This window comes from Sarcophilus harrisii, chromosome 1 (assembly GCF_902635505.1).
Source record: "Sarcophilus harrisii chromosome 1, mSarHar1.11, whole genome shotgun sequence".
Lineage (NCBI taxonomy): Eukaryota > Metazoa > Chordata > Mammalia > Dasyuromorphia > Dasyuridae > Sarcophilus > Sarcophilus harrisii.
The window spans coordinates 658,900,556-658,915,068 of NC_045426.1; the positions used below are offsets into that span (position 1 = coordinate 658,900,556).

A 14,513-nucleotide genomic window follows, 5' to 3' on the forward strand; every position below is an offset into this window, starting at 1 on the left:
AGGATCACTTTCTATTCATACATTCTATGGTCATTACTAATCAATCATTTTACCTCCCTTCTTTTATGATTTATAAGTTCAGTAATTATTTGGAAAGTTTTCATGCCAGGCAGTCAGAACATCTTACAACTCTGGTAATTTTTCCAATGTGCAAAAATAATTCTAAATGTTTATTCATTTCAAAATTTACATAAGATTAATAGTTCTGGATTTGATTCCCAGATTTGGTCAAAAAAGATGAATTTGACAATTGGTTGATTTTTAATTTCTGCTTTCAAACTGATAGAATCTCTCATAAATAAATCTCTCAAAAGAACAGAAAAAAATGATCCATTTGTACGAAAACAGTTTATAACAGTTCTTTTCATAATAGCCAAAAATAAAACTTAATGGAGGTGCCAATTGATATGACCACATAAATTATGGTATGTAAATGTAATGGAATATTGTTTTGCCAAAGAAATGATGAGTTTCAGAATCTATAAAAAGATGCAGAGTGAAGGGAGCACAAACAGATCAATTTAAATCATAAAAATGACATGGAAAAAAACCACTTTTTGAAGAACTTTAGAACTTTGAGCAATACAATGATAAACCCCAAGTCCAGAGGACTTAAAATGCCACTTATTTCCTACCAGAGAAACCCATTAAGAGACACATGTTTGGATATAATAGCCCATGTGGGGAATTATTTTGCTTTGGATTATGCATATTTGTGATAAGATTTTTCTTTTTCGTTCAATGAGAGTAATAAAAGCAGTGGGAAAAGAAAAGTGTTTAGAAAAAAAAATGAACACATCAGGAGCTGTATTTAGTGAGGAAACTATCAAGTTTTATTTTGAAACGATGCTTTTTAATTGAAGATCAAAAGGAGAACTACAGTTTTATTATTTCTTAAGAAATGTACAACTTTGTGCAATCTTCAACCTAAAACAAAAGGATGTAGAAAGCATAGCATAACTAAGCAAATCTACAGAATACACCAAGGAAACAGCCCTGATAGGTTCCTTCCTCTGAAATCCCATGTCTTCCAGCAACATACTTGAATGTTGCATCCAAAGAAAAAACATCCACGGATTCTATAATAGTGCCCAATAAATCATCTTCACACATACACAAAAAAAAAACAAAAAATAAACTTATTCTACCACAATCTCATCTTCTGATTCTGCACCAAAGTTTTCTACGTTGGCTTCTTTTTCTTGAGCACTGACAGATCCCATGCTGTCTCCTTCTTGATCTAGTTCTCTGTTCTGACTGGTATCATTGCTGGTTCCTACACATGTATTCCCATTATCACATGTTGTTTTGCTGACTATTTCTTTTTCCAATGACTCGCTGGAAATATCACCATTTCTAGACTCACTAGTATCAACAGTGCTTTGTCCTTTGGTCCTCACTTCACTGTTCTCTTGCGGTGCTATTATTGCTTCTTCTCCATCAACTTCCCTGACTGCTGCAGCAATGACCTCTGCTAACACTGCTGTAACAACCTCTTCAGCAGTCTCTTCTCTGTCTTCATCTCCTTCAACATCTGGATCCACTATTTCATCTGTGAAAGGATCTTCACCCTTGGTGAATTAATAAAAACATTGTGACCTGTCATAGGAAGTACAACAGGAAGAACAGCTAGAAATCTAGACCTTTAAAATAATCATGATTGGGTTTAAGCTAGTGAATCTAGTTAGAAACACTTCAAATTTTGAGATATTACTTTCTAAAACACATGAACTAGAATAACACACAATCCAAGCAAGACCATATTTGTTAAAGCAGTTACATTAGAGAAAAGAACTTTCCCCCCAATAACAGTTTTGTAAACATATATCAACTCTATCTCCTCTCCCTCCCAAAAAAAATCTGAACCACTTCTTGTGAATTATATAACTTTCCAGAAAAACAAGAGGAAATAGATAAGTGATATTAGGGAAAAAATTACAAAAACCTATACCTAATGGTTTCATGGATAGATTTGTATCATCCACTTGTCTTTAATAACAAAGATCAAGACATTATGGGCCTTATGAATAGACTTGGAGACTTTTGTTCTCAAATTATAGGAAGTATAAAGATTCTAAAAACAAGTTTTCTTTGTAACTTCATGTTCTGGTCCTAAATTTGAAGGAAACTTTCCACTTAAAGGCTCAATTCTGAATCTGATTTGAGTCATTATTTTTACACATCCTATGGCATCCACACAAATGCTTCACCATACTTAAAGGACTCTAGGAATTATTGACAAGAAATGAGTCCATACTTTAATACCTGAAGGATACAGAAACAAGGAAGTCTTAATTCTTCAAACTGCAAAAACTGGACTTTCATTGAAAAGACTCTAAATTTCCCAGTAAACATTATTTGTCAAGATGGTCATTCAAGTGACCATGTGTTCTTTGAGCTTTTCTTTTCCATAAAAGCAAACTCTTTGAAAGTCTGTGTCGTCTAAATTTCAAAATTATTGGGAATTTAACAAAGTGAAGAAGTGGGATACTTTGGAACTAAAAGATAAGCCATCTACCCAGAGTAGTCTGAGAATTTTTAAAAGGATTACCTTAAAAATCATGGAATGGAATATAGATTAACACATTTTCATGGATATACTTTCCAGATAGTTGTTTTTTTAGTAAACATGTTATAAACATATATAAAAATAATGTTCCCTCAGTGAGTCCCTAAGATCTGCATGAATCACATAACTTACTACACTTGTGCACATCTAAAACCCAGATAGATAACATCTTTCTAGAAAATACAAAAATTACCAAATATTGCATTGTGGGCAAGTCCACAATGTTTCTCTTTTCAAAAAATTCGTCTTACCCACTGACATGTCTTCCCCTACCCCCAACCACAAACCTTAAGGTATTTTTCAAGCATTTTCACTATATGTCTATTGTTCAAGACACTCTTGGCCACATGCAGACTTGTTTTCTTGAATTGTTCAGCAGCAAGCTACAGAGGAAAGCAAAGATGGATTACTTTTGGAAAACTTTCACTGAGGAAAAGGAAACTATATTATAGACCTGCTGTAAAAAATCTAGATTACAGACATTCTGATCTGCATTGATAGAGGCAATCTTCTCACTAGGAAATCAATATATTAATGACATAACAAGTCTTATATAGTACTAGGACTGGAATCATGAAATCTTGTATTAAAATCAAATCTTATTCACTTAAGTATGATCCTGAGAGCAAGTCACTTCATCTCTGCTTACCTCAGTTAACACATCTGTTAAATGGGGATAAATATTATCCCCTCAAACACTAACCTCCCAGGATTATTGGGTCAAACTGCACACAATTCTTTGGTTCTAATAGGCACTATACAACTATTAGCTATATTATCTAAAATCAAACAACCAACAAACAAAATAATCATTCTTCTCCAGAGCAAAGAAGCAGTACAATTTATTTGGATGGGCATGGTGATATGAGCACTGGCCTTCTAGTCAGAAGACCTGGGTTCAAATCCTTACATATGCTCAAGCAAGTTGTTTAACCTCTGCTGGTTAGATTTTTCTTGTTTACATGGGCATGGAAGAAGAGGTGAGAGTGGAAGTTCTTAGGTAATCAAGTCATGGAGGGATGTTAGGAATCTGTACTGTCCAAGGTCAGCTCTGTGAAGTGCCATGCTGTGTGCTGCAAATACACAACAAAAACTAAATAGGGGTCTCTGCCTTTAGAAACAGCATACAACATGCCTTAGGTCAGATTACGTATTACCAGAAGATGGTAAGGAATCTATTAACTTTACATTAGGAAAAACCTCAACCTTACAAATTTTCAACCAAGCTTCTATAAAATATCAACTTCAAATGACAAGGTTAATTTTGAAAAATAAAAGCTCCCTTCCAACATAATTCCTCAAAATAACCACAAGATGTTTTGATAGTGAGAGTTATGCCACACGAATCAAGATTATCATCAACTTATACCTTCTACACCACAATAAATGATTTCAGAATAGGGCAGGGAAGCACTTACGCGGCGGTTGTGATTGTGGTCGGCAGAATAAAGATGTCGCTGAAGAAGATGGTGCTGGGCAGGAATTAACATGTCACAAGCCATACAATGTGCAGCTTCAATTCTCTTAAAAAAGTGTTCCTGGCCAATTCCTGTAAATCCAAATGAGGGTTAGGGTTATTTAATCACTGATTATGTGTTTAGAGTTATTCATTTATAGGGATCTAATGCCACATGAAATTTCTAACCCTTTCACTTTCTATCCATCTTTCGCATTAAGCTTCTTGATGCCACCTAAAGAACATTAATTAAAATTATTTCATGTAAAAAAAGTACTCTTTTAGTTTCTCAAAAGAGCTTTGGAAAATAAACAAATTTTCTCTACAGTTGCTTGTATGTTTTTTTTCCAGCCTTTTAAATTCACTTTATCTGTATTGAGGTTAACAAAAAATTTCAGAGCATGCTAGATGTTATGATCCATATATGGATCTATCTCCACTTTCACTAAAGCCTCTCTCTCAACTCACCTTTGAAAGGGTCTGGTTTCTGCTTTACGCTTTCCTTCTCAGTCAATTCCTGACGACGCTTCTCTATTTTCTTATTCCTGTTCACAATGTATTCCTAGAAAGGTTGGAAGACAAAGGGGGAAAGGGCAATTGTGTATAAAAGAACAGCTTCATTCAAAGGCTTTCACACCACCTCTATGTCCAGCAGTCTGGCAAAGTCTTATCTGTGGACTGTTTCATAATCACATTTGTAAATTAAAAACAAAACAAAAAAAAAACATACTGAAACAGTTATCAGAATATGAAAAAAAAAAAAAAAAACAACAACCCAATACTCAGATGGAGAATGCCAAGTTAAAACCCTAGCTTAAATATTTACATTAAACATGATGGTTTCCTAAAAAAGCAAAATCAAAGGCAGGTTTTGTTCTTTCAGGTCATTTGGCTACTTGGAAAAGATTTAAGATTTAGGACACAAAATTAATTTTTTTCTTTCTGCCCCCTTTCTGGCATTTACAAAATGGAGACAAACATTCAAACAATTTTTTGGCATCAACAATCATCGGATGAACCTCTATGTTACACCTCACCTGTAAGAACTCCACTGTCTTGTCAGGCAGTTTGGTACCAATAAAACGCAGTGTATCTTTATGGAACTTGCTCTGTAGGTGCTTATGGATTTCTTCATCTTTAAAACTGCGAAACTTGCATATAGAACAGGCAAATTGAATCCTAAAATAGAATAAAAAAATATTAAACATAGTAATGAGCCTGTCAATAGTTGAATTTTCTTCCTATACTGGCAAGATATAAATATTAGGACTATAAGGCCACTCCATTAAGAGGAGCTGAAGAATCTATGAAGATCTCTGGATAGTTGTAAGGGGATAAATTACTTTATGAATGCTAAAATTTGGGGCCCCTTCAACAGCATAATTGAAGCTGCCTGACACTATAGACAGTGTCTTATTTTTCTACACCCCCTTCTCCCCACAGCATCTAACTGAATTTTCTTGAATTCAATAATTTCTTCAGTTTGAATGCATACACATCATAATGACCTGGGTAAAGAAGGAGAACGGGAAACCAACTTCTAAGTCCCACCTTTGTTGATGGATTGTGATACTGATTTCAAAAGTGACATTTCTTTACCTTAGTTTTTCACTCCTAGCAAATGGGATAAAAAGCAAAAAACAAACAAAAAACCCCAGTACATTGAGAATATTATATACTTAAAGCATTCTTGACATTCTGATTATCCCTTGGCATAATAAGTTGCTCATTCTAACTCTTCTGTTACTAAGAACTAGTGGAAAAAGTAGTTACAAAGTTCAACTAATTTTTCAACTGAGCTGTTCCAAGATTCTTCTATTCTTCCCTAACATACTTTTCCAACTATTCCAAACTTCCACTTTAGCTCTAGAATATCATCTTTACTCTTCTAACAGCTCTTTTCCTCACTATTTATAAACAGGACTAGATCTCTCCTATTAGAAGGCTTCTTTCTTACTCTGGCACACCCTCAAGTGAGTATGCCAAAGAGTCCAATCCCATTTCAATCTTTGGAATCCCCTTTCAATACTTTCCTTTCCTTCATCTTAGACTTATTTCTCTTGTGCTCCTTCCATGTTCTGACAACCAAGAACACCTGGATTTCCCTTCCATTCCCCAAAGCACAATATGTCCCTGACCATCCTTTTCCTTTTCCATAGTGGTTATACCAATCAAGCATTAGTACCTGATGTGTATTGAGCATTACATTAGGTACTTGGGATACAGTCAAAAAGGAAATTAGCAGCCAATAACCCCCACAATTTACATTTTAATTGAGCAAAGAACCACATACATACATAAGTGTCCAGAAAATAAACACAAAAGGGGATTTCCAGATCACAAGAACAACAAGAAAGAAACTTAAGACATTTTCTCCAATCCTCAAGATCTCTCAAACCTCTACAAAATAAGAACTGTATACAAGAGATAACTCAAATTCAGCTGTCTTGATAGACTAAGACACTAAGAAATTTAAATGAGATTAACCATTTAATGAACATCTGCTAACACACCGGTCACATCACCCACCATGCATGGCAGCAGCAAGACTGCACAAGTCAATCTGAGGACTTGCAAATGTCATCAACTCTCCACACCACCTCCCTCAAAAGTGACAAATCTAAAAAGCAAAAGCCTGTTCAGGTCTTGAGAGCAGCAAGGCAGCACTGTGGAGCCACAACAAAGTTAAGTAAGTCAAAACTGAAACACAGTTTAATTAAACTAGGGCATGTTGTGTAGCACTCCACTAAGCTTGAGGGAAAACAGCCCAACATCAGGCTGGGCCTTGTTCTGTTACCCCAGAAATCATTTGGGACAGAGACCAAGGGATGTGAAGACAGTTTTAAGGTCCAGTCCAAGAGGAATTTCTGAACAAATAAAATTGAAAGAATACACAGATTGTCTCCATGAAAGGGAAAAACCCTATGCTATAAATTCAAGAAGTAACCTTCAAAAAAAGACTTTCAAATACAAAGGAAAAGAAATTCAAATAATATAAAAACTATTGTAAAGCACTCTACAGATAGGGCAAGAGGGGATGAAATGTATCCCAAAGATCAAAGAAGCTCAAATTGACCTATACTTCAAGTATGAATCTAAAGAAATGTTTACTAAACAGGCAAACCTGAAGAAATAACTCTGCTTTTAAAATAAAGAAATACAAAAAAGATAAACAAATATAGCAACTAACAACAACAAAGGAAACCATTAAGATTAGATTGTCTTTTCTTCAAAATACAAGGATTAACGTTCAGACATTCAATAAGAAGTGACTGATTCTGGAAAAAAAGACCTGAAATATCATGAATCTCTCAAAATATCTCACCTACAAATGAATCAATGTTTTTTTTGTTTTTGCTGGGACTAAATTATATAATGAGAGGATACATACAACTATAGGGGGAGAAAGAAAGTAAAGAATATCTTATGAATCTAAAGTCTAAAAATGGGGGTAAAAAACTGTTATCCAAAGGGAGGTATTGAAAGGGGGGAAAAAATGCAGAAATCTTGTTTCAGTGGTGGGAGGAGATAGCAGAGTGATAGTTATTTCTAAGTGAGACACAAAAGAAAAAAGGGAATTGGTGGACACGATCTAGAAGGCTAATGTAGAAACTAGGAGGAACCCAAAGTAGCTACCTTTGGAGCTTTAATTCCAATATGAATACAGAAATTAAAAAAAAAAGAATAAACCACCATGAATCAAAGAATAAAAGTGTATAATACACATAAAGGGGGAAAAAATAAGAATAAGGATAATAAATTCTTTTTAGTAAAAGGCATAGACAAATCTAAAAGCAAAACAAGGTGGGATAAGGGAGCTTGAGGTGAGAATAATAACTGAAGAGACATTGTACTGTGTTTAAAGGGGGGGGGGGGAGGACATTTTAGAGACAAATAGAGGAAACTATAAACTTAACTTTCATAATTTTAAGTATGAATGGATTAAACAATCCACAAAAATGAAAAAGAGTGACAGATCTGGTAATAAAACAAAATCCCAAAATTTGTTGCTTAAAAGAAATCTTAAAAAAAAAAAAAAAAGAAAAGAAAAGAAAAGAAAAAAGCCTGGGAAAATGTTTACTATGAATCAAATGAATCCAAAAATACAGAAATTGCAATACTGTTGTCAAACAAAACAAAACAATCAGACAGCTATGTGGAAAAAAGGCAGCAAGAGGAGAGATTGCAATGGCCTCTTAATTTCTCTCCTTGGCTTCAATATGCCAGATGAAAAATGATGTGGAAGTGATTCCTGCTCCAAGTACAACAGACTTTCATCTTAAACATCTTTCTTCCTCCTTCCATCTTCTAACCCTTACTCTGACATGGCAGCTCCTAAGAAAAGCATTTTCCCTTTTTCTTTTCTATCATATCCCTCAAATCAGTCACCAGTGGGAAAACAGAACTACTTTCTATTTCTTATTACCATTTCTGCTCACTCTCCCAGCACAACCACCTTCATACTAGAAGTTACTATCCAAATTTATCATCCAATTCAGAACCTCAAGTTAAACTTAAGAGCCCTTATAAGGATCATTATTCTATGCTTTTTAATGATTTAGGTGTCTGGTTTGCAGTCTCTCTCCCCTATCTCCTTGCCTGATAGGGGAATTTAACATACAAATCAATAGCTCCTAAAAAATCATATTGTACTCCATTTCTACGATCTAATTTTCCACCCAGGTAGTGACGGTCACACCCCGATGTTATTACTCACAAATGTTCCATTTCTAGGCTCATGAACTTTGAAATGCACTTATCTGATCATACTTTTTTCACTCCATCTTTCCCTATTGCTTACAATCTTAACTCTGTTGACACATTCATCATAAACTCCATTCCTGGCACCACTCAGTTCTTTCTCACACTAACAGTTCTTCACTGGCCATACTCTTCCCCACTACAATTTTATTATCTAATTTTAACTAGATTCTAATTTCTTCTGCAAGTATAATATTCTAATACTCTCCCACTTTCTGCAGAAATTGTTCCAAAACTGCTACTGTTTCTTCAAATCTCTCAAGCCTCCAACAGTAAACCATACCAATAATCTTAAACTAAGAACTTCATCTCATACATCACAGAAAAAGGAGACAATTTACCCAAAGCAGCTCCTCATTGCAGTCACTCAGACTCCATTATCTCTTTCTTCACTCTGGTTTCAAATAAATGGCCCTTGGCCCTTCTCCTTGCCAAGACAAAAACTGTAATGTGTCCTTGATTACTAAAATTTTCAATTTTCTAGAAAACTGTCCCCACTATCATTCTGAATCACTCTACGACTATTTCCCATAAACGTTTCCATCTTTGGCTAGCCTATCCTCATCCCTTTTATGGCTCAAGTCTACACATACATGTCATACTTTCTTCTCCCTAGTCTAAACCCTCACAAGTAGTACTTCTACATTATCTGGCTGAAACTGCACAGTCTTCAATCATCTCTTCATCATTATGATCTTCTGGCTATGTCTCAATTATGGTCCTTCTTGATTTCTTTACATGGGACACTTCTCACTTCCTTCTGTACAGTCTCTTCTTTCCAGGTTTTATTCATACTGCTTTCCCTTGATTTCCATGATTCAGACCTTTCTCAATCTACTTTATTAGATTCTTAGCTAAATCCCATCATCTAGTCAAGAGCAGCCTCTAAAGTGACCTCCTATATGCCTTTCTTTTCTTCCCCCTATATCTTGTTCATTTGTTTGATGGACAACTTTGGCAGACTGATGACATCTATGAATACTCTTTAATCAGCCTGAGTCAGGATAAGCAAAAGTCCTTAGTCTTTAGAGGCAGGATTGAACAGGATGGAAACAGAATCTCCACAACCTCCGCCCTCTTCTTCTGCCAAAGTGTGACCCTGGCTAGTCTTACTCCACCCTTTAGTTCCTCCTACAGTCTTATGTATACATCAATCATTGAGCCAGCACAGGATAGTGGGAAGAACCATTTTCCAAGCATATGCCCATAGAGTATTGTCCCATTAGTAGTTAGCCTCACGTGCTCGGCAGTCCTGACCTCAGGGCATCAACTCAATAGTTTCAGCCCTCTACAATAATATGACTTGTTCAGCATTTCCCCATCAATTTCCAATTATTTGTCACTACGAAAAGGGCTGCTACATATATTTTTATGCAAATTGGTTCTCTTTTTTTTTTTTATCTCTTTGGGATACACACCTAGTAGTAGTTTGTATGGGTCAAAATCTATGCAGTTTTATAGTCCTTTAGGTATAATCCCAAATTGCTCTCGAAAATGTTTGAATCTCTTCACTCCCTTAACTGTGCCAATTTTTCCACATCTTCTCCAACATTAGTCACTTTGTTTTTCTAAAAATATTAACCAATCTGAAAAACGATGGGTAGTAACATCAGAGTTGTTTTCATTTGCATTTCTCTAATCAGTAGTCCTTTAGAGGATTTTTCTTATGATTATGCATAGCTTTGATTTTATCTTAAAACTGTTTATATCCTTTGACCATTGATCAACTGCAGTTTTATGACTACTCGTGGTTTTATAAACTTGATTCAGTTCTCCATGTATTTGAGAAATGAAGAGACATAGTTCATACAACACGGGAACTAATTGTTCTTTATTAGGGATGCTAGATAAAAATTACTTGTGAATCCATCTAGTCCTTGGGATTTTCCTTAGGGAATTCATTAATGACTTGTTCATTTTCTCTTTCTATCTAGTTACTGAAATATTTTATTTCCTCTTCTGCAAATCTGGACAATTTATATTTTTATAAATATTTATCCATTTCATTCAGAATTTTTTCATTGATGAATTTACTTTTTTCATTTTTGATGTAGGTAATTTTTTAAGTCAAATTAACAATGGTTTATATATATCTTATTTCTCCTCCCATAAAACCAGTTTTAAAATTTTAGTTCAACATTTTAATTTTTTAACCTGTTCTTTAATTTGCAGAATTTCCAATTTAGTCTTCAATTGATTTTTAACTTGTATTTTTTTTACTTCTTTTTCATAAGAAATTTCTTATTCTCTCTTTTATCAATATAAGAATTTAAAGTTGTAAAATTTTCCCAAACAAGTACTTTGGCTGCATTCAATAAATTTTGGCAGGTTGTCTCATTGTTGTCATTCTCTTTAATTACTGATTAATTCTTTGACTCTCATTCTTTAGGATTATTTTGTTTCCAATTAATTTTTAATGTTTATTGAAAGTAATTCTTGTTGCAATATAATTTTAAAAGGATGAATTTACTATTTCTTGCTTTCTGCAAATAACTGAGATTTATATGTCCTAATACATGGCCATTTTTCATGTAGGCATCATGTACTGCTAAGAAAAAAATATATTCTTTTTTATTACCATTCCTTTTTTCCCCCAGTAGGCTATCATAACTAGCTTATCTAAAATCCTGTTCAACTCCTTAACTTGAAGAAAAAAGTTTTTGAGTTAGACCTATCTGATTTGGAGAAGGAAAAATTAAAGATCTTCTACCAGTAAAGTTTTACTATCTTTTTCCTCCTATAATTGATTTAACTCATACTTTCAAGTCATATGCTATAACATATTTAGTATTTCATTGTACCTTTCAGCAAAATTTAGTTTCTCTGCTTATCTTTTAATGAGATCTATTTTTACTTTTGTTTTACATAAAATCATGATTGCTACTCTTTTTTTTTTTTTAACTTCAGCTGAAGCTTAATAAATTCTATTCCAGCCTCTCTATTCTTCCTCTCCCTGCTTCTCCTAGTGTATCCCTCTTTCTCACCCCCTTTTCTTAATACAATCCCATCATAGTCAACTCACACCTATGTTCTCTTTGTATATATTCCTAACTGACCTAACAATGACAAAATTCTTAGGCGGTACAAGTAAAATCTTCCTATGTAGTAGTAGTGAGTTTAACTCTCTTGAATCCTCTATGATTTCACTTTCCTATTTACCTTTTTGTTACTCTTGAATCTTGTGTTTGAAAAGGTAAATTTCCTTTGCAGGACCAGGATATCATTATATACTTCAACACCACCACTATATGATGATTAATTCTGAATGACATGGCCATCTCCAGCAATGAGATGACCCAAATCAGTTCTAATAGAACAGTAATGAATTGAACCAGCTACACGCAGCAAAAAGAACTCTGGGAGATGACTTATGAACCATTACACAGAATTCCCAATCCCTTTATTTTTGTCCACCTGCATTTTTTTATTTCCTTCACAGGCTAATAGTACCCTATTTCAAAGTCCGATTCTTTTTATACAGCAAAATAACTGTTAGGACATGTATACTTATATTGTATTTAATTTATACTTTAACATATTTAACATGTATTGGTCAACCTGCCATCAGGGGGAGGAGATGGGGAGGAGATGAAAAATTGGAACAAAAGGTTTGGCAATTATCAATGCTATAAAATTACCCATGCATATAACTTGTAAATAAAAAGCTATTAAAAAAAAAAGTTAAATTTCCTGTTTTACTTGTTTGTTTGTTTGTTTTTTCTATCAGGAATGCACAAAAGTTCTTTATTTCACTAAATATCCATTTTTGCCCTCAAGGATTATTTTTAGTTTTGCTGGAGAATTATTCTTGCTTATAATCGTAGCTCCTTTGCCCTTACTTCCTTTAATGAAGAAGCAATTAAATCTTGTGTTATCCTCACTGAGGTTCCATGAAATTTGAATTGTTTCTTTTTTGTCTTTCATTCTGGAATCTTTTTTAGTAGATAATAGATTAATTTCTTCAATTTCTATTTTATCCTTTGGTTCTAGGATTATCAGGATAGTTTTGACAATTTATTAAAAATACCACATTTAGGCCCTTTTTTTGAACATCGCTTTCAGGTTGTCCAATACTTCTTAAATTATCTAAATGTCTCATGAAGCCATTAGTCCAATTCTCATTTTTAAGGAATTATTTTCTTCAGTGAACTTTTCCAACTGACCAATTCTGCTTTTTAAGGAGTTTTTCTCTTCAGCAAATTTTTCTGCCTTTTTTTTATCAAAATGTTGACTCTTCATATCTTGAATCATTCATTTCTTTTTCCGGTTATCTCTTTTTTTCTGATATTTAAAATTGTTTCTGAGCTCTTCTATTTCTTGTTTGCTCATTTTTCCTCCCTACTTCTTAATTTCATGTTCAAAGCTGGGCTGTGTTCCTGGAGCAGAAGAGGCAATATCCCAAGATTTAAGTTTTTATAATAGCTATGGGAAGTGGGGGTGGCGGTGTGCATTTTCAGTTCTTTTAAGGTAGGATGAGTTAAAGATAGCTTTGATCATAGCTCTTCTGGTCTGTGAGTAATCATAAATATTCCTCCACCCTGTAAATATCACCAGTTCCTACTTCTCTGGGAACACAAGAGCTAGCATGCTAATGCTCTATTTTCTCTCGGGGACTGCAAAGTGGAACTTCAACAAAGTTCTATCAAAGGGTCCCCTAATAATCTTCTTCTGATCAGTTGCCTGACTGCCCCTCCCCAACCTGAAACCTGTTGGCTGAGAGCTGATTCCTCCAGTGGAGTCCTTACACCAATGAGATAGAACATTCTGGCCAACTTTTTAAAGTATTTGGCTGGAAAATTGTTTAGTTTGGACCTTTTGTTGATTCTACCCCTTCAGAAAGTATTTCCAGGCATCAAAGTTATTTGGAGGGAAATTGGGGAAAGTTCATTTGAATGCCTGATTTTTTTTTTTTTTTAAAACCACCATCTTAGCTCCACCTCCCCACAAGTTCACCCCTCACCCTCTTAAACTCCAGGGGTTTCCAGTCACCTTCATATTATACTCCTGAGCACGCACATGCATGCACACGCACACAAACAAACACACACACATACAAACACACACTTCAGTTTAGCATTTAAAACTCTCCATACTATGGCCCCTTCTTCTTTTTCTAATGGCCCCTTTCTTTTTCCTTCTTTTCATTAGAAAAAGCTCTCTCCAGTCCAATTACAGTGGCCTACTTGAAGTTTCTCTAACATCTTACTCCATAGTCTGACTCTGGATCTTTGCAATGGGTATTCCCCATGCTCTGAGAATGATGTACTATCACCTCTGCCTGTTAGTTTCTGATTTCCTTAAAATCTCACCTCAAATCTCACCTTCTAAAAAGGGCTTTCTTGGTCCCCCTTCCTCTTAAAACATTCCTCATTCAGTTATAGTCATATATTCTGTATTAATTTTTTATTTATATGTGTCCCTCCCCCATTAGACTATGAAAGTGGATGACTTTCTGAATATGGAAGACTTTTTGCTTTTCTTTGTAACTTAGCAAAGTGCTATGAATATAAGGCTGGCCGTAAACAAAATCAAGAATATAAACTTTTGCTAAGTGTTCAGCTGGGGGATTTGCTTCATCTGATTCAGTCAGTAACCTTGTCCTGAATAAATTTTCTTTTGACTCAAACCCTAAAAATGTCCTTCTTGCCTTGACACTTTGTAACTGCTTAAACATATATACTGCATATATTTTTATGTGTATATGTTACACTTAGCTCACCAAAGAGA

General features: G+C 34.5%; 1 protein-coding gene across 3 annotated transcripts in view; it reads right to left on the minus strand.

Annotated features, from left to right (window-relative positions):
• Window positions 1-810: 810 nt before the first annotated feature.
• Window positions 811-14,513, minus strand: part of AKAP8 (A-kinase anchoring protein 8) — a 56,646-nt gene continuing 42,943 nt past the window's right edge. For all 3 annotated transcript variants that reach the window (XM_012542365.3, XM_003760964.2, XM_031947935.1), the window contains 5 exons: window positions 5,063-5,204; window positions 4,494-4,587; window positions 3,988-4,118; window positions 2,857-2,952; window positions 811-1,571 (listed from right to left, as the gene is read on the minus strand). In XM_012542365.3, coding sequence (XP_012397819.1) covers window positions 1,140-1,571; window positions 2,857-2,952; window positions 3,988-4,118; window positions 4,494-4,587; window positions 5,063-5,204 — 895 coding nt within the window. In that variant the 3' untranslated portion in view covers window positions 811-1,139. The remainder of the gene's footprint in view (window positions 1,572-2,856; window positions 2,953-3,987; window positions 4,119-4,493; window positions 4,588-5,062; window positions 5,205-14,513) is intronic.